General features: G+C 44.6%; 2 protein-coding genes across 2 annotated transcripts in view; one reads left to right on the top strand and one right to left on the bottom strand.

Moving 5' to 3' along the window:
• The first annotated feature begins 3,403 nt into the window (after positions 1–3,403).
• On the top strand, positions 3,404–13,012 carry LOC139410177 (ankyrin repeat and MYND domain containing 1). Its single transcript, XM_071155630.1, has 17 exons — positions 3,404–3,610; positions 3,835–3,981; positions 4,111–4,595; positions 4,725–4,941; positions 5,060–5,236; positions 5,353–5,990; positions 6,245–6,416; positions 6,639–6,779; positions 6,945–7,094; positions 7,184–7,291; positions 9,145–9,276; positions 9,372–9,485; positions 9,624–9,789; positions 9,869–10,016; positions 10,135–10,161; positions 10,406–10,560; positions 12,759–13,012. The coding sequence occupies exons 1-17, from the start codon at positions 3,404–3,406 to the stop codon at positions 12,941–12,943; spliced, it is 3,369 nt and encodes a 1,122-aa protein (XP_071011731.1). The 3' UTR covers positions 12,944–13,012.
• Positions 13,013–13,184: 172 nt separating this feature from the next.
• The window catches only part of LOC139409249 (glypican-1-like), a 56,952-nt gene continuing 54,147 nt past the window's right edge, over positions 13,185–15,989 (bottom strand). Inside the window, exon 9 of the mRNA XM_071154133.1 lies at positions 13,185–15,900. Within this exon, the coding sequence (XP_071010234.1) occupies positions 15,695–15,900 (206 nt within the window). The 3' untranslated portion in view covers positions 13,185–15,694. The remainder of the gene's footprint in view (positions 15,901–15,989) is intronic.

Here is a 15,989-nt window from a genome sequence, read left to right as displayed (position 1 = left end):
ACACCTGTGTTAATGAGAAAATTACTGACATGTCGTCAGCTGGCCCTTTTGTGGCAGGGCTGAAATGCAGTGGAAATGTTTTTGGGGGATTCAGTTCATTTGCATGGCAAAGAGGGACTTTGCAATTAATTGCAATTCATCTGATCACTCTTCATAACATTCTGGAGTATATGCAAATTGTCATCATACAAACTGAGGCAGCAGACTTTGTGATAATTCATGTGTCATTCTCAAACCTTTTGGCCACGACTGTACAGGGCCTTCTGGTGAATAAGTTAGACAAAACCTATAGATCCGAATGTGCATGTGGAAAGCTGCCACATTCAGCCACTGTTTCACGCCAGCGGTGTTCATGCTTCTCTCTACTACCAACCTCTCATAGAAGTCCTCCAGCTCATGTTTAAGCTTCCGGTCGTAACGTACCAGGAGCTCTGCCATCCTCTTCTTATCATTGGCTATACCAGGAACTTGCTTAGGTACTCAATTTCTGAGGAGTGATCCACTCCAAATATCCTCTGTATGGGGTCCATGGACGACCTTTGTCCTTGAATCTGGTGAGCCAAGACCTCAAAGAGCAGTGACAGCCACAATCCCCAGACCTACCAGGCTCACCGTGGTGCTACCTCCAAATGCAGACATCAGGTCCTGGTTAAAGGCTGTTAGTTGCTCAGCCGACATATTCTGCTGGATGGCTGCATATTGATGTTCCAGAGAAGCAGACAAGTTCAGGGATAGGCATTTGGTGAGGGTTCTGTCCAGGGAGATGTCTGCAACGATGCCATCATGGCTGGCTACATCAAACAGACAGCTTATGGTTTCTGAAGATGGACTGCAAGCTTTGTTACCCATGTTTGGGCTGTGTTGTATGTCTCACGCACTCCTCTACCTGTGTATTTAAAAACATGATGGGTTGAGTCTGAAGGACATAGTCCTGGCTTGGACAAACATCTAATAACCAAAGAGCGGAATGTAGGACACCACTTGCAAAAAACAATCATATTCATCCAATGGAAAAGGTTTACAAATCTTTAGAGCAGAGGCAAACAGTACATATGTTGTTGTTGACACAGACTCAGAGCCTTGTTAATGTACTCTTTATCTAACCATTCCAAAATACAAAAATCACCATATCAAATGATGAAATATTACTGTCACCTTTAAGACAACCGCTACACCTTTTAAAGGAACTTTTCTTCCATTACTTTCCAGATTTCAGCTAACATTAATTACAATCACGATTGACACAATATCCTATGTTTGTGATTGCATGTGTTACAAAATTCCACTCTCCCTTTATTTCTGTGTTGGTTGATCATGTATTGACTGTCTGTCCTGAGCAGCAATGATCCGAAGCAGCAGAGCATCTCTAATGACCTTGGACTCACAGAGACTGTGTTGAATTCTGTGTGTGAAATCTGTGTAGGGCTCAATGACCAGGAGCCATGGCATAATGTCAGCTCCTGGCACTGGCGGTGTCTTCTGTATATTATTGCTTACTTACTCTGTATAGAGCTTGACTAGGCTGGTGAACGCAGTCTTGTAGGAGAGACGCAGTGCTTCTGCTGAGCCTCATGGAATGGAGCCCAAGCGGATCTCGTGGATCCTCATGTGCAGGTGGAACGCTGCCCCACACAGCCACTGTTTCATGGCCACTGACCCCATACATCTCTTGTTGGTCATCCTCTCAAAATGGTCAATCAGCTCAAACTTTGGGTACTGGTCATAGAGCTCTGTCACCTCCGCCATCTTGCCCATATCACCAGCTATCTCAGGGACCAGTTTCAGGTATTCATTGATGTGGGACCCAATTCTTGAGGAATTGCTGATTCCAAAGATCATCTTTGTAGCATTCATAGCACTCTCGTTGTCCCCCTGCCCTTTTGCCTTGTGGGCTAAGACATCAAAGAGTAGGGACAGAACTAGTGCCACAACATCCACACCCACCAAGGCCACCTTTGTGCTCCCTCCCAATGCAGACTTTAGGTCCTGGTTGAAAACAGTTAGTTGTTCAGCAGGAAGGTGTTGCTGAATGGATGCATGCTGTTGGTCGAGAGCAGCACTTGAGTCGGATAGGAAGCTGAGCAGTGTGTCATCCAGAGAGATATCAGGAACCAAGCTGCCTGCCCTGGCCACTGAGAACAGGTTCTATATTGCTGCCAAAGATGGGAGGCAAGAAGTGATGCTTCTGAGCAGCATTATTATCTATCTTACTATGACTCTCTATAACCCACTTTCTGGTGATTTTACTCTCATCATCTGTAATACAATGCTAAAACTAAATTACAATGGTCATGTATTTGAACAGCAAGCCTGTGGAGGACCTTGTCCTGTGAAAGTAAATAAGACAAATAAAAAATAACATACTATTGTATTGTAGAGCACCATTTGAAAACAATATATATTATGATGACCTAATAAAAAGGTTCAGTGACATTTAACAACAAAAAACAGGCCATCACTACTGCACTGACAATGATGCAGTTCTACATGTATACCTGAGACACTATGCACTAATTCAAGCCAACCCACATGTTGTATATGCGGATGTGGGCTCAAGTGAAGATAGGGTGTAGGTTTATCCTTACAGGTAGAGTGGCAGGTGGCACACACAGGTTCAAGCTCTATACAGGTACTAAAGCAAAAAGCAAAAAGTTGAAAGCAAAAAGTTGAAAGTTGAATCCTTGTTACTCTCCATTATTCAGGCTGGACCTACAAGAGATTAACTTCGTTACATGATTCTCTCAAAACGTCACATTATATTTTTCTATGAAGTACATAGAAAAACACTATTGGAAAAGAAGCAGGCCTAAAAGTTTGCATAGACCAGGATGTGTAGACTAAAGGGTAAACAGCAAAACTTCTGGGAGAAGCGGCCCAATAAAATAAGTAGCTAACCATGGGGCGCCTCGGTTGTCAAGGAGTGTTGGAAACATTCCCTGGAGCCCTCACAGTGTGGTGATACTTGTGTTGCAGGCAATGGAATTACTTTTTGCTTTGACATCTGAGATCGTCGACTCCATGATTAGGTTTTCTCTGCATGCTCGCTCTCAGACGGACCAAGATTCGATAATATTTGACATGTAATGTACTGGATTTAAGTAATTCATCCAAAGTGTTCCGATCGAGGTGTTCTTGGACGAAGCATTTCAACAAGAAAGCTACAAGAATGTAAGGATTATTTATAAACAGGCAGAATTTGTCGAGAATTTGCGACTATTTGTGAACGATTAACAAATGGGCTGTCCCTTCCATCGTTGTCAAGGCAACCTACACTGACTGACAAACCGCCCGAAGACAAGACAGTTGAAGGATTTGTAAAAGTTTATGGAAACTTGTTTGGTCAGCTAATGTTTGTAATTTAATGAAAGCCTACTATTCCACAAAATAATACGCTCTGGGTATAATGGCGACTTCTACAAGCGTTGCACCTGAGGCATCTGTCAGATGTGGAGTGCGGGCAGGTAGAGAGCATTGGACTAACATTAAAGCTGGACGTGAAAAGAGAAATGGACCTGGGGTTCAGCAGTGGTCTGACGGATCTAAATATGAAGGAGAATTTGTGAATGATTTGAAGCACGGCACAGGAGTCTTCACCTGGACAAATGGAGAGGTATTGTTGTTTGAATATAATAATTTATTGACAGTCATGAAATAGCCCTGTGTGTCATACAATCCTGGCTGGCCAACATTAGGCTAATTTTGTTACTAGTGTTTATAGCAGGTATTGTTACATTGGCGCAAGTAGTTCAATTGTACTTTTTTTTTTAAAGACTTTCACTATTACAGGGTCCACAGCCTATGTCATCGAGTTATTTCTATAATTTTATTCTGTAGTTTTATGATGGCTCATTCTACAAAGATTATCGTCATGGAAATGGGACTTATTCCTGGCCAGCAGGCTTCAAATTTGTGGGAAAGTTTTATTTGAACCGGAAAGAGGGCTATGGCATTCAGACCTTCCCTGATGGCACCACCTTTCAGGTAAGACAGGAGTATGAGTGTCACCTGACACCAATAACCTATGACATTTTCTGAACTTTTTCTGCTTGAGGAGCTGAGTAGAAATAAAATACTTAACACCTGACTTTTGATTTAACCTGACGCCTACAGGGGTTGTACCATGCAGACGAGCGCTTTGGGCCAGGTGTGGTGACATACCCAGATGGACATCAGGACGTGGGTCTATGGCACCGGGAGAGGCTGCTGAGGCTGTGCACTGCTCTGGAGGGGGGCTTCACTCTCCAAGCCTTCCCAGAACACATGGCTCAGATCAATTGCAAGAAGGAGCCTAAGAACCAGTCCCAGAGCTCAGCCAAGGGGCAAGAGACCAAGGCCAAGCCTGGTACCAGGGAGGTTGGCATGGACCCACTTCTCTCTCCTTACCATGAGCTGCTGCAGGACGAACACTTCATCCTGCCCCCAGACATGGACCACTACTCCACAGACTCGGACCACCTGCCTGTGCCCTGGGGGCTGCGTAAGGAGCTGGACCTGCAATTCTTCGGCGAGCACTGTGACAACCCAGACACTAACCCTGATGTCTCAGCAGCTTTACCACTGCAGCAGCGCATGCAGGCTCACATCCATAGGCACAGGTGAACGCTAACGCAGGCCAAATTTATTATACAGATGCCTGAAAGCAAATAAGCTCCTTACAGTTAGTCTCAAAACTGTTTATTTTTGTGTCCTGCTTTACCACAGTCTGTTGTCACTTCATGCTGCAGATTTGAGGTGGAGGCACTGGACTGGGACGTGGAGGCTGTTCTGTCTGAGAACCGGCAAAGGTTTGGCCCTAAGGGATCTCTGGAGCTCAACTCAGAGGGCCTCATCCAGGAGGCCTCGCTGGGTGACCCGCAGAGTGTCTATCGCATCCTACGGGATGGTAAGATACACCCTGATGTTGGCGATGCCCGAGGACACACAGCACTCATTGCAGCTACGGTAAGACACTGATATTGTATCACAAAGGCATGGGGAGACTCCAACAGAGATATGAATGGATAATATTGCTAAAGGTGTTGTGTGCACAGGATTTACCTTTTTTAAGATTTCTTTACAGGTCAACTGCCATAATGATGTGATCCACATGCTCCTGGACAGCGGAGCAGATGTGAACAAGCTCAACTGTGAGGGCATGTCTGCTCTGGCTGTTTGTAATGTCCTATACTACCCAATCCAGTCACTCCATGAGACAGTTGCAGAGAAGGTCCCACAAAAGACCCACACAAAATCACAGGTCTGTGAGGCACCAAAACATTTGACGTGCCTTCTTTGGACAGTTCTTTGCTCAAAAGTGTAATCTCTTTATTGTTTTTCTTCATTATATTTATTTGTCACTCCTATGTAAAACAGGCTGTCAAAGCCCGGTCCCCATCAGTGAACAGTCCTCAGAGCAGCATAGTGGAAGCCACCAAAAACAGAGCCCAGACCACAAAACAGGCTGACCAGCCCAATCAGGCTGACGACACTGCTCCAAAGGGCCACACCAACCAGGCTGATAACGAGGCTATGGACCGTGGCCAGTGTAATGACAGTCAAGTGTCCCTTTGCAATGGCCAGGGTTATTGTCAGGAAGAGGCTGACCAGGATGAGGATGAACTGTACCTCCATGAATGCAGTGACCAGGCTGCCCTGGACCTAGACCGCATGGACATGATAGTGGTGAGGGAAAGGCGCTCCATCCAGGTGCTGGATGGGAACATCCCACTGGGCTGTGTCCCCTGGCATGAGGGGGGTGGCTCTTATGATCTGACCCAGCAGCAGCAAGAGGAGGGAGAGGCCGGATCAGAGGAGGACCGGAGGAGGAGGGAGAGGAGAGGCAGCCTTATGGCTGACCCAGCGTTTGACTCGGCCCGCTCCCTGGCCAGCTTCCACATCCATGTCACGGAGGAGGTCATGCAGAAGACGGCCGAGGCCTTAAGCCGATCGGGCCTGGTACCACATGCTGACACCCAGGAGACCGTCCGCAAGATGGCCCTCATGAAGACCGAGTGAGTCGGGGACAGCCAGGGCTCTGCTCTGAGCTCATAGGAAACATTGTGGGTTAATTTTAAAGAGGCTGTCCTTACTCGCATAAATGTGGATTTATCTCATAGCATGTGCAATGTGAAAACTGCAAACCATGGAGAAAATACTTCAATGGAATCGTCCTCTAAATAAAATCAAGACAAACAAACAAAAGGGATGTGCTGATGATTGACATCATGTTAGGGTGGAGGAGATTAACCCCCATCTCTTTGTACAGGCACCGGGGAAGGTGGACCACCATGAAGCTGCTACTGGACAGGGGAGCAGACCCTAACGCCTCCAGTGTGCCCATGCCTGTCCTCTTCCTGGCCATCAAAGCAGGCCACATCCAAGCTGTCAGGCGTCTGCTGGAATGTGGAGCACGCACTGATATGTGCCTGCCTTCAGAAGTGGGCTATCTCTCACCTTCTTTTTTCTCTTTCTCACTCTCAGCCCCACTAACAAAACACATGGTTTTCTCCTAGCTGAGTGTCTTTGACTACACAGAGTTGATGTTTCAATATGACTGTGGTTGCTGGAATGGCTTAGTGACAACAGAAGGCGAGGGTGGTTGGTTGGTCTATTCCAGTGATTAATTACACTCATATTGCCTCTCATCTCATGTGTTCCAGCAAAGGGGTTTCTACCCCCTGCACATCGCCGCAGCTCTCCCTGGGGCGGAGGGCCCCAAAATCACTGAGCTGCTGCTGCACGCCGTGGCAGACCCAGATGTCACCGCCCAAGACGCTCACGAGGTGTTTAAGCTGGACAAGGTCAGCAGAGGAGTAAGATAGGGTTTTCTGTTGTTGCCGGAGACTTGCCTCATCTTCATGGTTCATAACTGATATGGTTCCTTTCTATATATTTTTTTTATACACTCGAACAACAACAACACACACATGCATGTGCACACACACACACACACACCAACCACCCAGAACCCAGTGGAGCCCCAGGCTGGTTTTGGGAATAAGTCTTCCACGTCGTCCGGCCCCCCGTCTCAGTTCTATATGGCCCCCAGTGTTCCCCCAGAAGAGGGGGGCAGGACTCCTCTGCACATGGCCTGTCAGAGAGACAAGGACTACACTGTGAGTTTTGCCACTAGTCATCAGAATGTAAAGTTCTGACTTTGTGTATGAGTATTGTGCATGTGTGTGATATTGTATGTGTATTTCAGAATGCTAGGGAGGTTGTGTCACTGCTCCTCTCCCACAAGGCAAGCACCAATGTTCTGTGGAGTGGCCACTCTCCCCTCTCTCTAGCTATCGCTAGCGGCAACGACTTGGTAAGGGCTTCAGTTCTCTCTTAAATAGGCCAAGACAGAAATACAACACCTACGCATTTGGCAAAACACACTTATTACTGTAAATGCTTCTGGGAGGGAATTTGAAACAAGTGTGTTACCAGTCTACTCCTCCCTATCTACTCCTGACTATCCACCTCCCCTAGTCCCTATATGTAATCATTCTGAGCTTGTCCAGGGGTTTTTATCCCATCTCTCCAGGACTGTTCAGTGAGCTTTCCTGCTGTGTTTTACACCCACCACTTAATGGAGAATGGCTCTATCATTATTTCCTGTGCATTTTGCCTCTCCTTCCCCCCCATCATTTCTCAATAGCCATTGAGTACATGAATTGCCTTTTTATAATATGTGAGGAGTAAATCTTAACCAGTTCCTTTCATGGCACAATGTGAAATGTCTCCTCTGTTACATTCATTCTGCACCTTCATTCAGTCAGAGACCGAGGGGTTTTGAATCAGAAACACGTTTTTTCTCCAACAAAGGGAAACAGATTTTAATTTGCTGTAACAATGGCGTGCTAAACCTACAAGGATTACGGGAAGGAGAGCAGCTGCCTACTTTAGCTGGCTGGATGGGAGGGAGGGAGGCAGCACATCCTTGAGAGGAGTTGGAAGTGCTGCTGGGGACATGAAAGGCTTCTGGTGAATCACACACAGTCAGGCTGAGATGAAGGATGGGGTGGGGAAGGGGTGGATGTGTGAGGCAACAGTAACCCAGACAGGCATTTATTGGGGCAGGAGTCTTAACAATCTCATATACAGTGAGCTCTAAAAGTATTGGGGCGGTGACAATTTTGTTGTTGTTTTGGCTTTGTACTCCAGTACTTTGGATTTGAAATGATAGAATGACTTCGAGCTTAAAGTGCAGACTGTCAGCTTTTAATTTGAGGGTATTTTCAGCCCTATCCAGTGAGCCCCCCCACACACACACACATTTTAGGGGACCAAAAGGACAAATTCACTTATATGTGGTAAAGTAGTCAAAAGTGTTTTGTATTTGGTCCCATATTCCTAGCACACGATTATTACTTCAAGCTTGTGACTCTACAAACTTGTTGGATATATTTGTTTGTTTGTTTTGGTTGTTTCAGATTATTTTGTGCCCAATAGAAATTAATGGTAAATAATGTATTGTGTCATTTTGGAGTCATTTTTATTGTAAATAATAATAGAATATGTTTCTAAACACTTCTACATTGATATGGATGCTACCATGTTGACGGATAATCCTGAATGAATCGTGAATAGTAATGAGTGAAATTTACAGACGCACAAATAGCATGCCTTGGGGGTATGATATCTTCTCACCATTATAATTACAGGGGAGGTTAGCATTTTGGGGGGAGTATGATATTTGAGCATCTAACTTTCTCACATTGTTACATGAATACATTGCTTACCATTAATTTCTTTTGGGCACAAAATCATCTGAAAAACAACCAAAACAAACAGCAAATCCATCCAACAAGTTTGGAAGAGTCACAAGCTTGATGTAATCATTGCATGCTAGGAATATGGGACCAAATACTAAACGGTTGACTACTTCAAAGAGAATTTGTGACAAATGAATTTGGTTCCCTAAAATGGAGGGACTATGTACACAAAGTGCTGTAATTTCTAAACGATTCACCTAATTTGGATGAAAATATCCTAAAATTAAAGCTGACAGTCTGCACTTTAACCTCAGTCATTGTATCATTTATAAAGCGCTGCAGTACAGAGCCAAAACCCCCCAAAATGTGTCCCAATACTTTTAGAGCTCACTATCTGTATAGGACTTCAGCCTTGTCGTTCCCTCTTGCGTTGACCTCCTTTTTCTACTGAATGTCCCGTTAGGCTGTTGATGAGCTGTTGGCTGGGGGTGCTGACCCCAACCTCCCCCTGACCCGCCGGGTGGGTAGTGCCCTCTGTGCCATGACCAATATCAGCTACGACTGTGCGGCTCACCTCCGCAACAGAACCAAGCTGGTAAGCACATTCAGGAGGCTGCATCCATACACACTATGCTGCTTCTTCTCCTCACTAAGCACATTAGGAGTGTCTTTGTGTTTGTTTTTTACGAGCTGGAGAAACTGATGAAGGCTGGTGCCAACATACTGATGCCAGTGGTGGTTGGTGAGGGCCGCAGGTGTGCTGTGGGCACCGCTGTGGACTACGCCCACTATGCATTTCACCAGGTACAGTACCAACACAACTGTACAATACTTCCAACCTTATACTCAGAAACAGACACACTGTAGACTTCCATGCAAATCCTCAAGTAGTTACCTGGTGTTATTAAAGTAGAAGTACTGGTGCCTCCTCTCTTGCACCAGGACTGGCGCATCGCCCACACCCCGTACCATGCCCTGAACCAGAGGGAGAGAGAGGCATACAATGCCCGCAGACAGATCCTCAGCGTGATGGGAGACCTGCTGCGTCAGGCAGTCATCAGGATGGAGAGACAGCGTGTAGAGAGGGAGCAGGGCCTGGGCATCAGCAGTATGTGTGTGTGTCACTGTGAATGCATATGTGTGAGTACATCTGTGATGTGCATGTAATATATGTGTATCTGTGGCAGGTGTTAGTCCCACAGAGAAGTTTGTGTACACTGGAGCAGGAGCCACTCCTCCCTGGAACAAGGCAGCCAGAGCAGTTCTCTCTGAGGAGCAGGACAGCACAGAGTCTCTCCCTCAGCAGATAGAACAGCAGCAGAGGGCAGAGCAGAGGTACTAGCATCCCCACTACACACACACACACACTAACACACGGACACAGTTACTGTTACCGTTCAAATTCAAGTTACTAATTTCTTTAAAAAATTACTAATCTTTCCTCTCATTCCAGACGGGGAAGTAAGGCAGTCATTGTCAGGTGAACTATACTTAAATTGATTTAACTGCTGTCTCAGACCTTCTTTTAACATTTACCAGGGTTTCACACAAGTGTTCTAGTAAAGTAGGCTACTGTATGAGTTGAGACGAGTAAACAACACATTTAAAGCTATGAGTTTTAGTCACTAGATGGCAGCAAAGTCATTGTTATGGCATTTACATGAGACTAGACCCACACTGTGTGCGATCTGATATTTATACATGTATATATGTGGTGCTTTCAGGAAGCCCCTGTTTAAATACTGCTACCAGTGTGGCCGTTCTGTGGGTGTGGTCCTGATCGCCTGCAGCCGCTGTCACGAGGTATTCTACTGTAGCAAGACGTGCAAGATGAAGGCCTGGAACGACCGCCACAAGGATGAGTGTGTCCGTGTACCAGGTCGGAAGGACAACACCACCTCCCCCAATCACCTCCTCACAAAGCATGCCAACACCTTTAACTAACCAATCAATCCCTGTGTGTCATTAAAACACATGTTCATATGAAGTTATACTCCAACATCCAAACTTTAGCTTTTCCCTGTTCTGTAGCACATTTGATTAAACTAATCTGCATTCCTAACCCTCAAGTGATTATGTCAAAGAGCCCATGGTCAGCTTAATAGACACACTGTTTCACAATATTGATGTAATATACAGTATACACTGTGTACAAAACATTGCTCTTTCCATGACCGACTGACCAGATGAATCCAGGTGAAAGCTATGATACCTTATCTATGTCATGTGTTTAATCCACTTCAATCAGTGCAGATGAAGGGGAGGAGATCGGTTAAAGAAGGATTTTTAAGCCTTGAGACAATTAAGACATGGATTGTATGTGTACCTTTCAGAGGGTGAATGTGCAAGACAAAAGATTTAAGTGCACTTTAACAGCTCCCGAGTGGCGCAGCGGTCTATGGCATTGCATCTCAGGCGTCACTACAGACACCCTGGTTCGATTCCAGGCTGTATCACACCCGGCCGTGATTGGTCCCATAGGGCGGCGCACAATTGGCCCAGCGTCGTCCGGGTTAGGGTTTAGCCGGGGTAGGCCGTCATTGTAAATAAGAATTTGTTCTTAACTGACTTGCCAAGTTAAATCATTTAAATAAATTAACAGGGTATTGTAGTAGGTGCCAAGTGCACCAGTTTGTCAAGAACTGTGATTTTGCTGGGTTTTTCACAATCAACAGTTTCCTGTATGTATCGAATGGTCAACCAGCCAACATGACACAACTGTGGGAACATTGGAGTCAAACCTGAACCAGCATCCCTGTGGAATGCTTTCGACACCTTGTAGAGTCCATGACCCAACAAATTGAGGCTGTTCTGAGGGCAAAACTCTATTGGGAAGGTGTCCTTAATGTTTTGTACACTCAGTGTATGTACTGTATAATGGAAGTGCATGGTTTAATCCTGCAGTCATTCAATTGCACATACTGTACTACAGTGGATCTGAAATCCGTACTCTGGGAACCCAGACGTTTCACAATTGTGTTGTAGCCCGGAACTAACTCACCTGATTCGCCTAGTCAAGGGTCACGTTCCCCTGCTCAGACGTTGCATGCATCAACCAATGGTTGCATGCCACGTAATCGACTGACAGATTGCTATAACATGATAAGTTGATACCTAAAATACCTATCCAGGCGTTGTAAGATCTGGAATGCATCAGCAACGCCTGGGCAGAGGAATGCGCCCAATGGCTTGATGGTTAGTTGACCATTTAAATCAGGTGTGCTAGGTCTGGAATAGATGAAATACATGGAACATCTGGGGTTCCCAGAAGAGAGGTTTGACAACCCCTGCTGTACTATACAGCAGCTTTCTAGATGCCTTTATTACTTATCGCCACTAGGTGGCACTGACGCTACACAGACTGATCGAACCTGTTAACATGGCATTTATACTGAGAAGTGGCTATTTGAGCTTTAAAATGAGAAATAAGAACTAGGCACAGGTGGGTCATGCAGCATGCAGTGAGCTTGTATCCCATGTTGATTCTTTACAGGAGTCACCCATAGTGAAAATACTCTAATTCAGGAGAGAAAAGGACAGCCAAGCACAGTCAAGAGTAAGGCCATGGTGTAAAACAGATATATAGCAAACAATGGTGTGAGTGATGAGTATGTGTGAAGATGTCTGCTATATATCTTGGAGAGTGAAAAAACATTTGTGTGGGTAAAATAAGATGATAGAATTCCTAAAAGCAGAAGTCAAAATCTATGTTGACACACTGTACACTACAGTTTAAGTGTATTAAAGACAGTGACCTAGTAGAGTATGTGATGACGCTGCTGTTGCTGTGACACCAGTGTTTGCCGAATCCCAAAAGAACCCCACCAAGGCATCGCTGATAGAGCAGATGAAGGTCCATCTGAAGTGTGACAGGTTAAAGGAGAAGCTGGCAAGAGGGTTACTACAGGGTAGGATTATAGTAAGATAAGGCACCATATTCACTACAGGACATTATCTCAAAGTACTGAATAGAAAAGTGAAAGTCTCTGATGTGATAAGGATATTGTCTGCCAGTTACGATCCATTTAGATAATAGAGAGATTGTGACTAAGCAGGGTTCTGTGTTTGTGTCTGCAGCTAAGCCCAAAGACCCAAACAGCTCTATGAGGAAGGCCAAAAGCAGCGAGGGCTCTCAGGATCCAGCCACTCGGAGACGATTTTTAGGAGCCGGGGCCAAAACCAAGACGGGCCAGCTCAACCTGGCCCAGAAACTCTCAGAGAGCCACTATGGAACCCTGAAAGAGAACTACAGCTTCATCTGACAGCTACACATAGACTGATTCTGTTATATTAAAGTACTTTGGGAATGGAATATATTCTCTAGAAAGATGAATGGAGGAGAGTGGTGACTTGGTCTCATGTGAAACTGTGTGCCAGATGACTTGACAGACATGAGAATGTGCAGTAAGATAAAATGTATAATCATTGGGCAGCATCCCAGTACCTTTGACTCTGTTACCAAAAGAAGCAATTACAAATAACAGTCAGTCTCAGTCGGACATCTTTAAAATGTCATCACGTTTATAATAGCTGACAATTCATGGGGGAAAACAACGACAGAATGTCGACATATTTTCACCTTGGCATTGTTGCTCAATCACAAGAACCTCAAAAGGGGAATTTTGTATTTATTTTTCAAATTGGCACATTTTACTTATGCCTCCCACTGTATTGTAGGACAATCAAGTGTGTCCACCAAATACTTTGGGGCCCTTGATTTTCACACCCTGACACATAAAACCACATTCACACCACACGCACACATTTTATGTAATCAGCCAGCCTGTATCTGTATCCAAATCAATCAGCACCTCAACATGGCGCTTCTCTCCCATTGATTTTTCCATATGAGGATTCTCTGTGTGTTGAGAGGGCCTGCTCATCGATTTCTCAGTGTTCATTGGGCTTGGGATTGAGCTGAGCAGCCCAGTGTTGGGTTTGTTAGCACAAGTATTTTGAGCTATAAGAACCTGCAGGTAATGAGGAATGGGCTTCTTATTCAGCTTCCCACCTAAATGTATTAAGAGCAAAATCTCTCACCAAATTTACTGTAAGTGCCAGGGAACCACATGAAAAGCAGGTGAAGGAGAAGTGTGGAAGTGGGCCTGGAAGTGTTGAAGGAGAGACCAGGGGCTGTGCAAATTTAGGGGATGATGATCAAGACTGGAAAGCAGCAATCATGCTCTGTATTCTGTTTACGTTTCTTTTAGCTCAGTTTTCAATGTTTCTCTCCTGGGAAATCAGAAGCTGTATTCACACAGTCTTAAAACATGCATTCTACATGCATCCATTCATGCTGTGCCTCTATATGCAGGCAGTCAAACAGTCTCACAAACAGTTTTACACAAAGTCAAAGACAGGCACTCGCACACTTACATACCGTACACCAGTACATTGACATATACACTGTGTTACATTAACGGACACTGTGTCACCAGATCTTCTCCATTCTAGCATCCACGTACTGTCTGGATGTCTCACCCCCAACAATTTATAATTTAATCACTATTGGCCATACATACACAATATGCCACTACATCAGATTTATTATCTGCTATGACAGACTGTAACTGTACACACACACAGACACTTTGAAATGGTCCTCCTGTGTGTGACGGAGGGAACATGAGCCAGCTCCAACAACAATGCACTCCCATCACTGACTGCACCTTCATTACAATGTCACTGTGCTGCCTGGAACATTCTAGCAACGTTTGGAGAACGTGTGACAGTGATTTAGTCAAGGCATTCCTTCTCCACATCCAGCTGTAGTCAACTGTGCATATGGCAGGTGGGGAAGGTTCAAACCCCTAAGTTTGGGTTAGTGATAATATATTACATTATATTACAAGATAGGAAATATGTATAAAAAGCTGCACCTCTCCTTTTTTTGACGGGTCGCCAGGATGTGTTGAGTGAACAACACTAACCAACGGCTATGCTTAAAATTCTTCATGTGATCTGTATGCGTGTTGGGCTTATTTTGGAGTGTGTATACTCTGTGTGTTGCTGGCTAAGTGAGCTGTGCGTCACCTTGACTGCTAACAGAATGGTGGATTTTAGAAGTTTGAAGACCAGATTGATCAAATAAAATATCAGACACAGAGAGGCTTCCAGGCCTAATATGACGGAAGCGGCTTTCTACAGTCCTTCAATAGAGAACGGCTAGATTGTTATACTATACCCACCTGCTTTCACAGACCTACATATCTCCTATCTTCATTTAATCACTCTGTTATCACAGAGAATGTCCCTGTGTAGCAGGAAATGCAAACTTAAGAGTTTTTCCACTTTAAAATGTCAGACTTGATTTGCCCTAATGAAAAGATGTATCCACCCCTACAAAAATGTATATTAATTATAATCCACATAATAATTCACATTTCCTGTTGCTGAAAGATTATTGTCCTTTTGTGAGAAGGTCAAATTAAGATAGGACATTGATATGTCACTGCTGCTGTGTTAATTAATGTGCTATTGATGCAAGGGTTTTACAATAAACCATTATTTTTTATGTAATAGATACTTGAGAGATCCACATTCCCTTGTCACTGTGATTGAGTAAAAAAAACAACTAATGTGTTGGATGAGCATACTGTAGATACGCACCAAACCGGCTTTCACAGTGTTCTCACAACATCGCTGTTATTGGCATTGTTAGAACATTGCAACAAGGTCACATTGACTTTACATTAGAATGGCATATTCACTAAGAAGCCTGTGGCATCCAAACATCACATCTAGCATGTGAACCATCCTTGTTCACCACCCAAGCATAGAAACAATAAAAAGAAGCCAAAGACCAGCTCTACTTGCCACATTAAAAAAATATAAACAAGCAAAAAAAAACAAGGAATATTAATGTTCTTTGTTTTTTTCTCATCAAAATAAAAGGTAGTCCATTTATTCAATGACAATCCTTTCCTATTTGGCAAAGTTACCCACCAATCGCCCTTTTTTCCTCTTCTATTCCATCTCAAAACACAGTCTCAATTGGATGCACCACCTGTTCATTATCGCCTGAGCAGCAGTGTGGCCAATGAGAGCAGGGGGAGGAGGATAGAGGGGTGGGTCTGGGTTCCTGTGCCCTTCACCTTCTTGTTCTCAGGAGGATTGTAGTATCTGGTGCTGTCTGTTTTGGGCACAATGACACGAGGTCCGCTACGAGCACATGACTCGCCTGTACACATTCCACTTCCTGAACCGCTGATGTCATCACCTGGGGACAAGGGAAAGGCATTTGTTAATTGAAATGAGGATATCAGTGAGTCCCAAGCTTTTCAAGATGTTTCTGCACTCCCAACTCTA

The sequence above is a fragment of the Oncorhynchus clarkii genome, chromosome 5 (genome assembly GCF_045791955.1).
Source record: "Oncorhynchus clarkii lewisi isolate Uvic-CL-2024 chromosome 5, UVic_Ocla_1.0, whole genome shotgun sequence".
In the NCBI taxonomy this organism is placed as follows: Eukaryota; Metazoa; Chordata; class Actinopteri; order Salmoniformes; family Salmonidae; genus Oncorhynchus; species Oncorhynchus clarkii.
Note: the sequence above shows the minus strand (reverse complement) of the source record. Positions and strands in the feature narration are given on the sequence as shown.

What these genes read in the sequence shown, in the direction of transcription:
- LOC139410177 (XM_071155630.1), top strand. Translation starts at nt 3,404, where the DNA reads ATGGCGACTTCTACAAGCGTTGCACCTGAGGCATCTGTCAGATGTGGA. An exon ending in GCTCACATCCATAGGCACAG is followed by an intron (nt 4,596 to 4,724) that starts GTGAACGCTAAC and finishes TTCATGCTGCAG; the next exon opens with ATTTGAGGTGGAGGCACTGG. An exon ending in AGGTGTTTAAGCTGGACAAG is followed by an intron (nt 6,780 to 6,944) that starts GTCAGCAGAGGA and finishes CCAACCACCCAG; the next exon opens with AACCCAGTGGAGCCCCAGGC.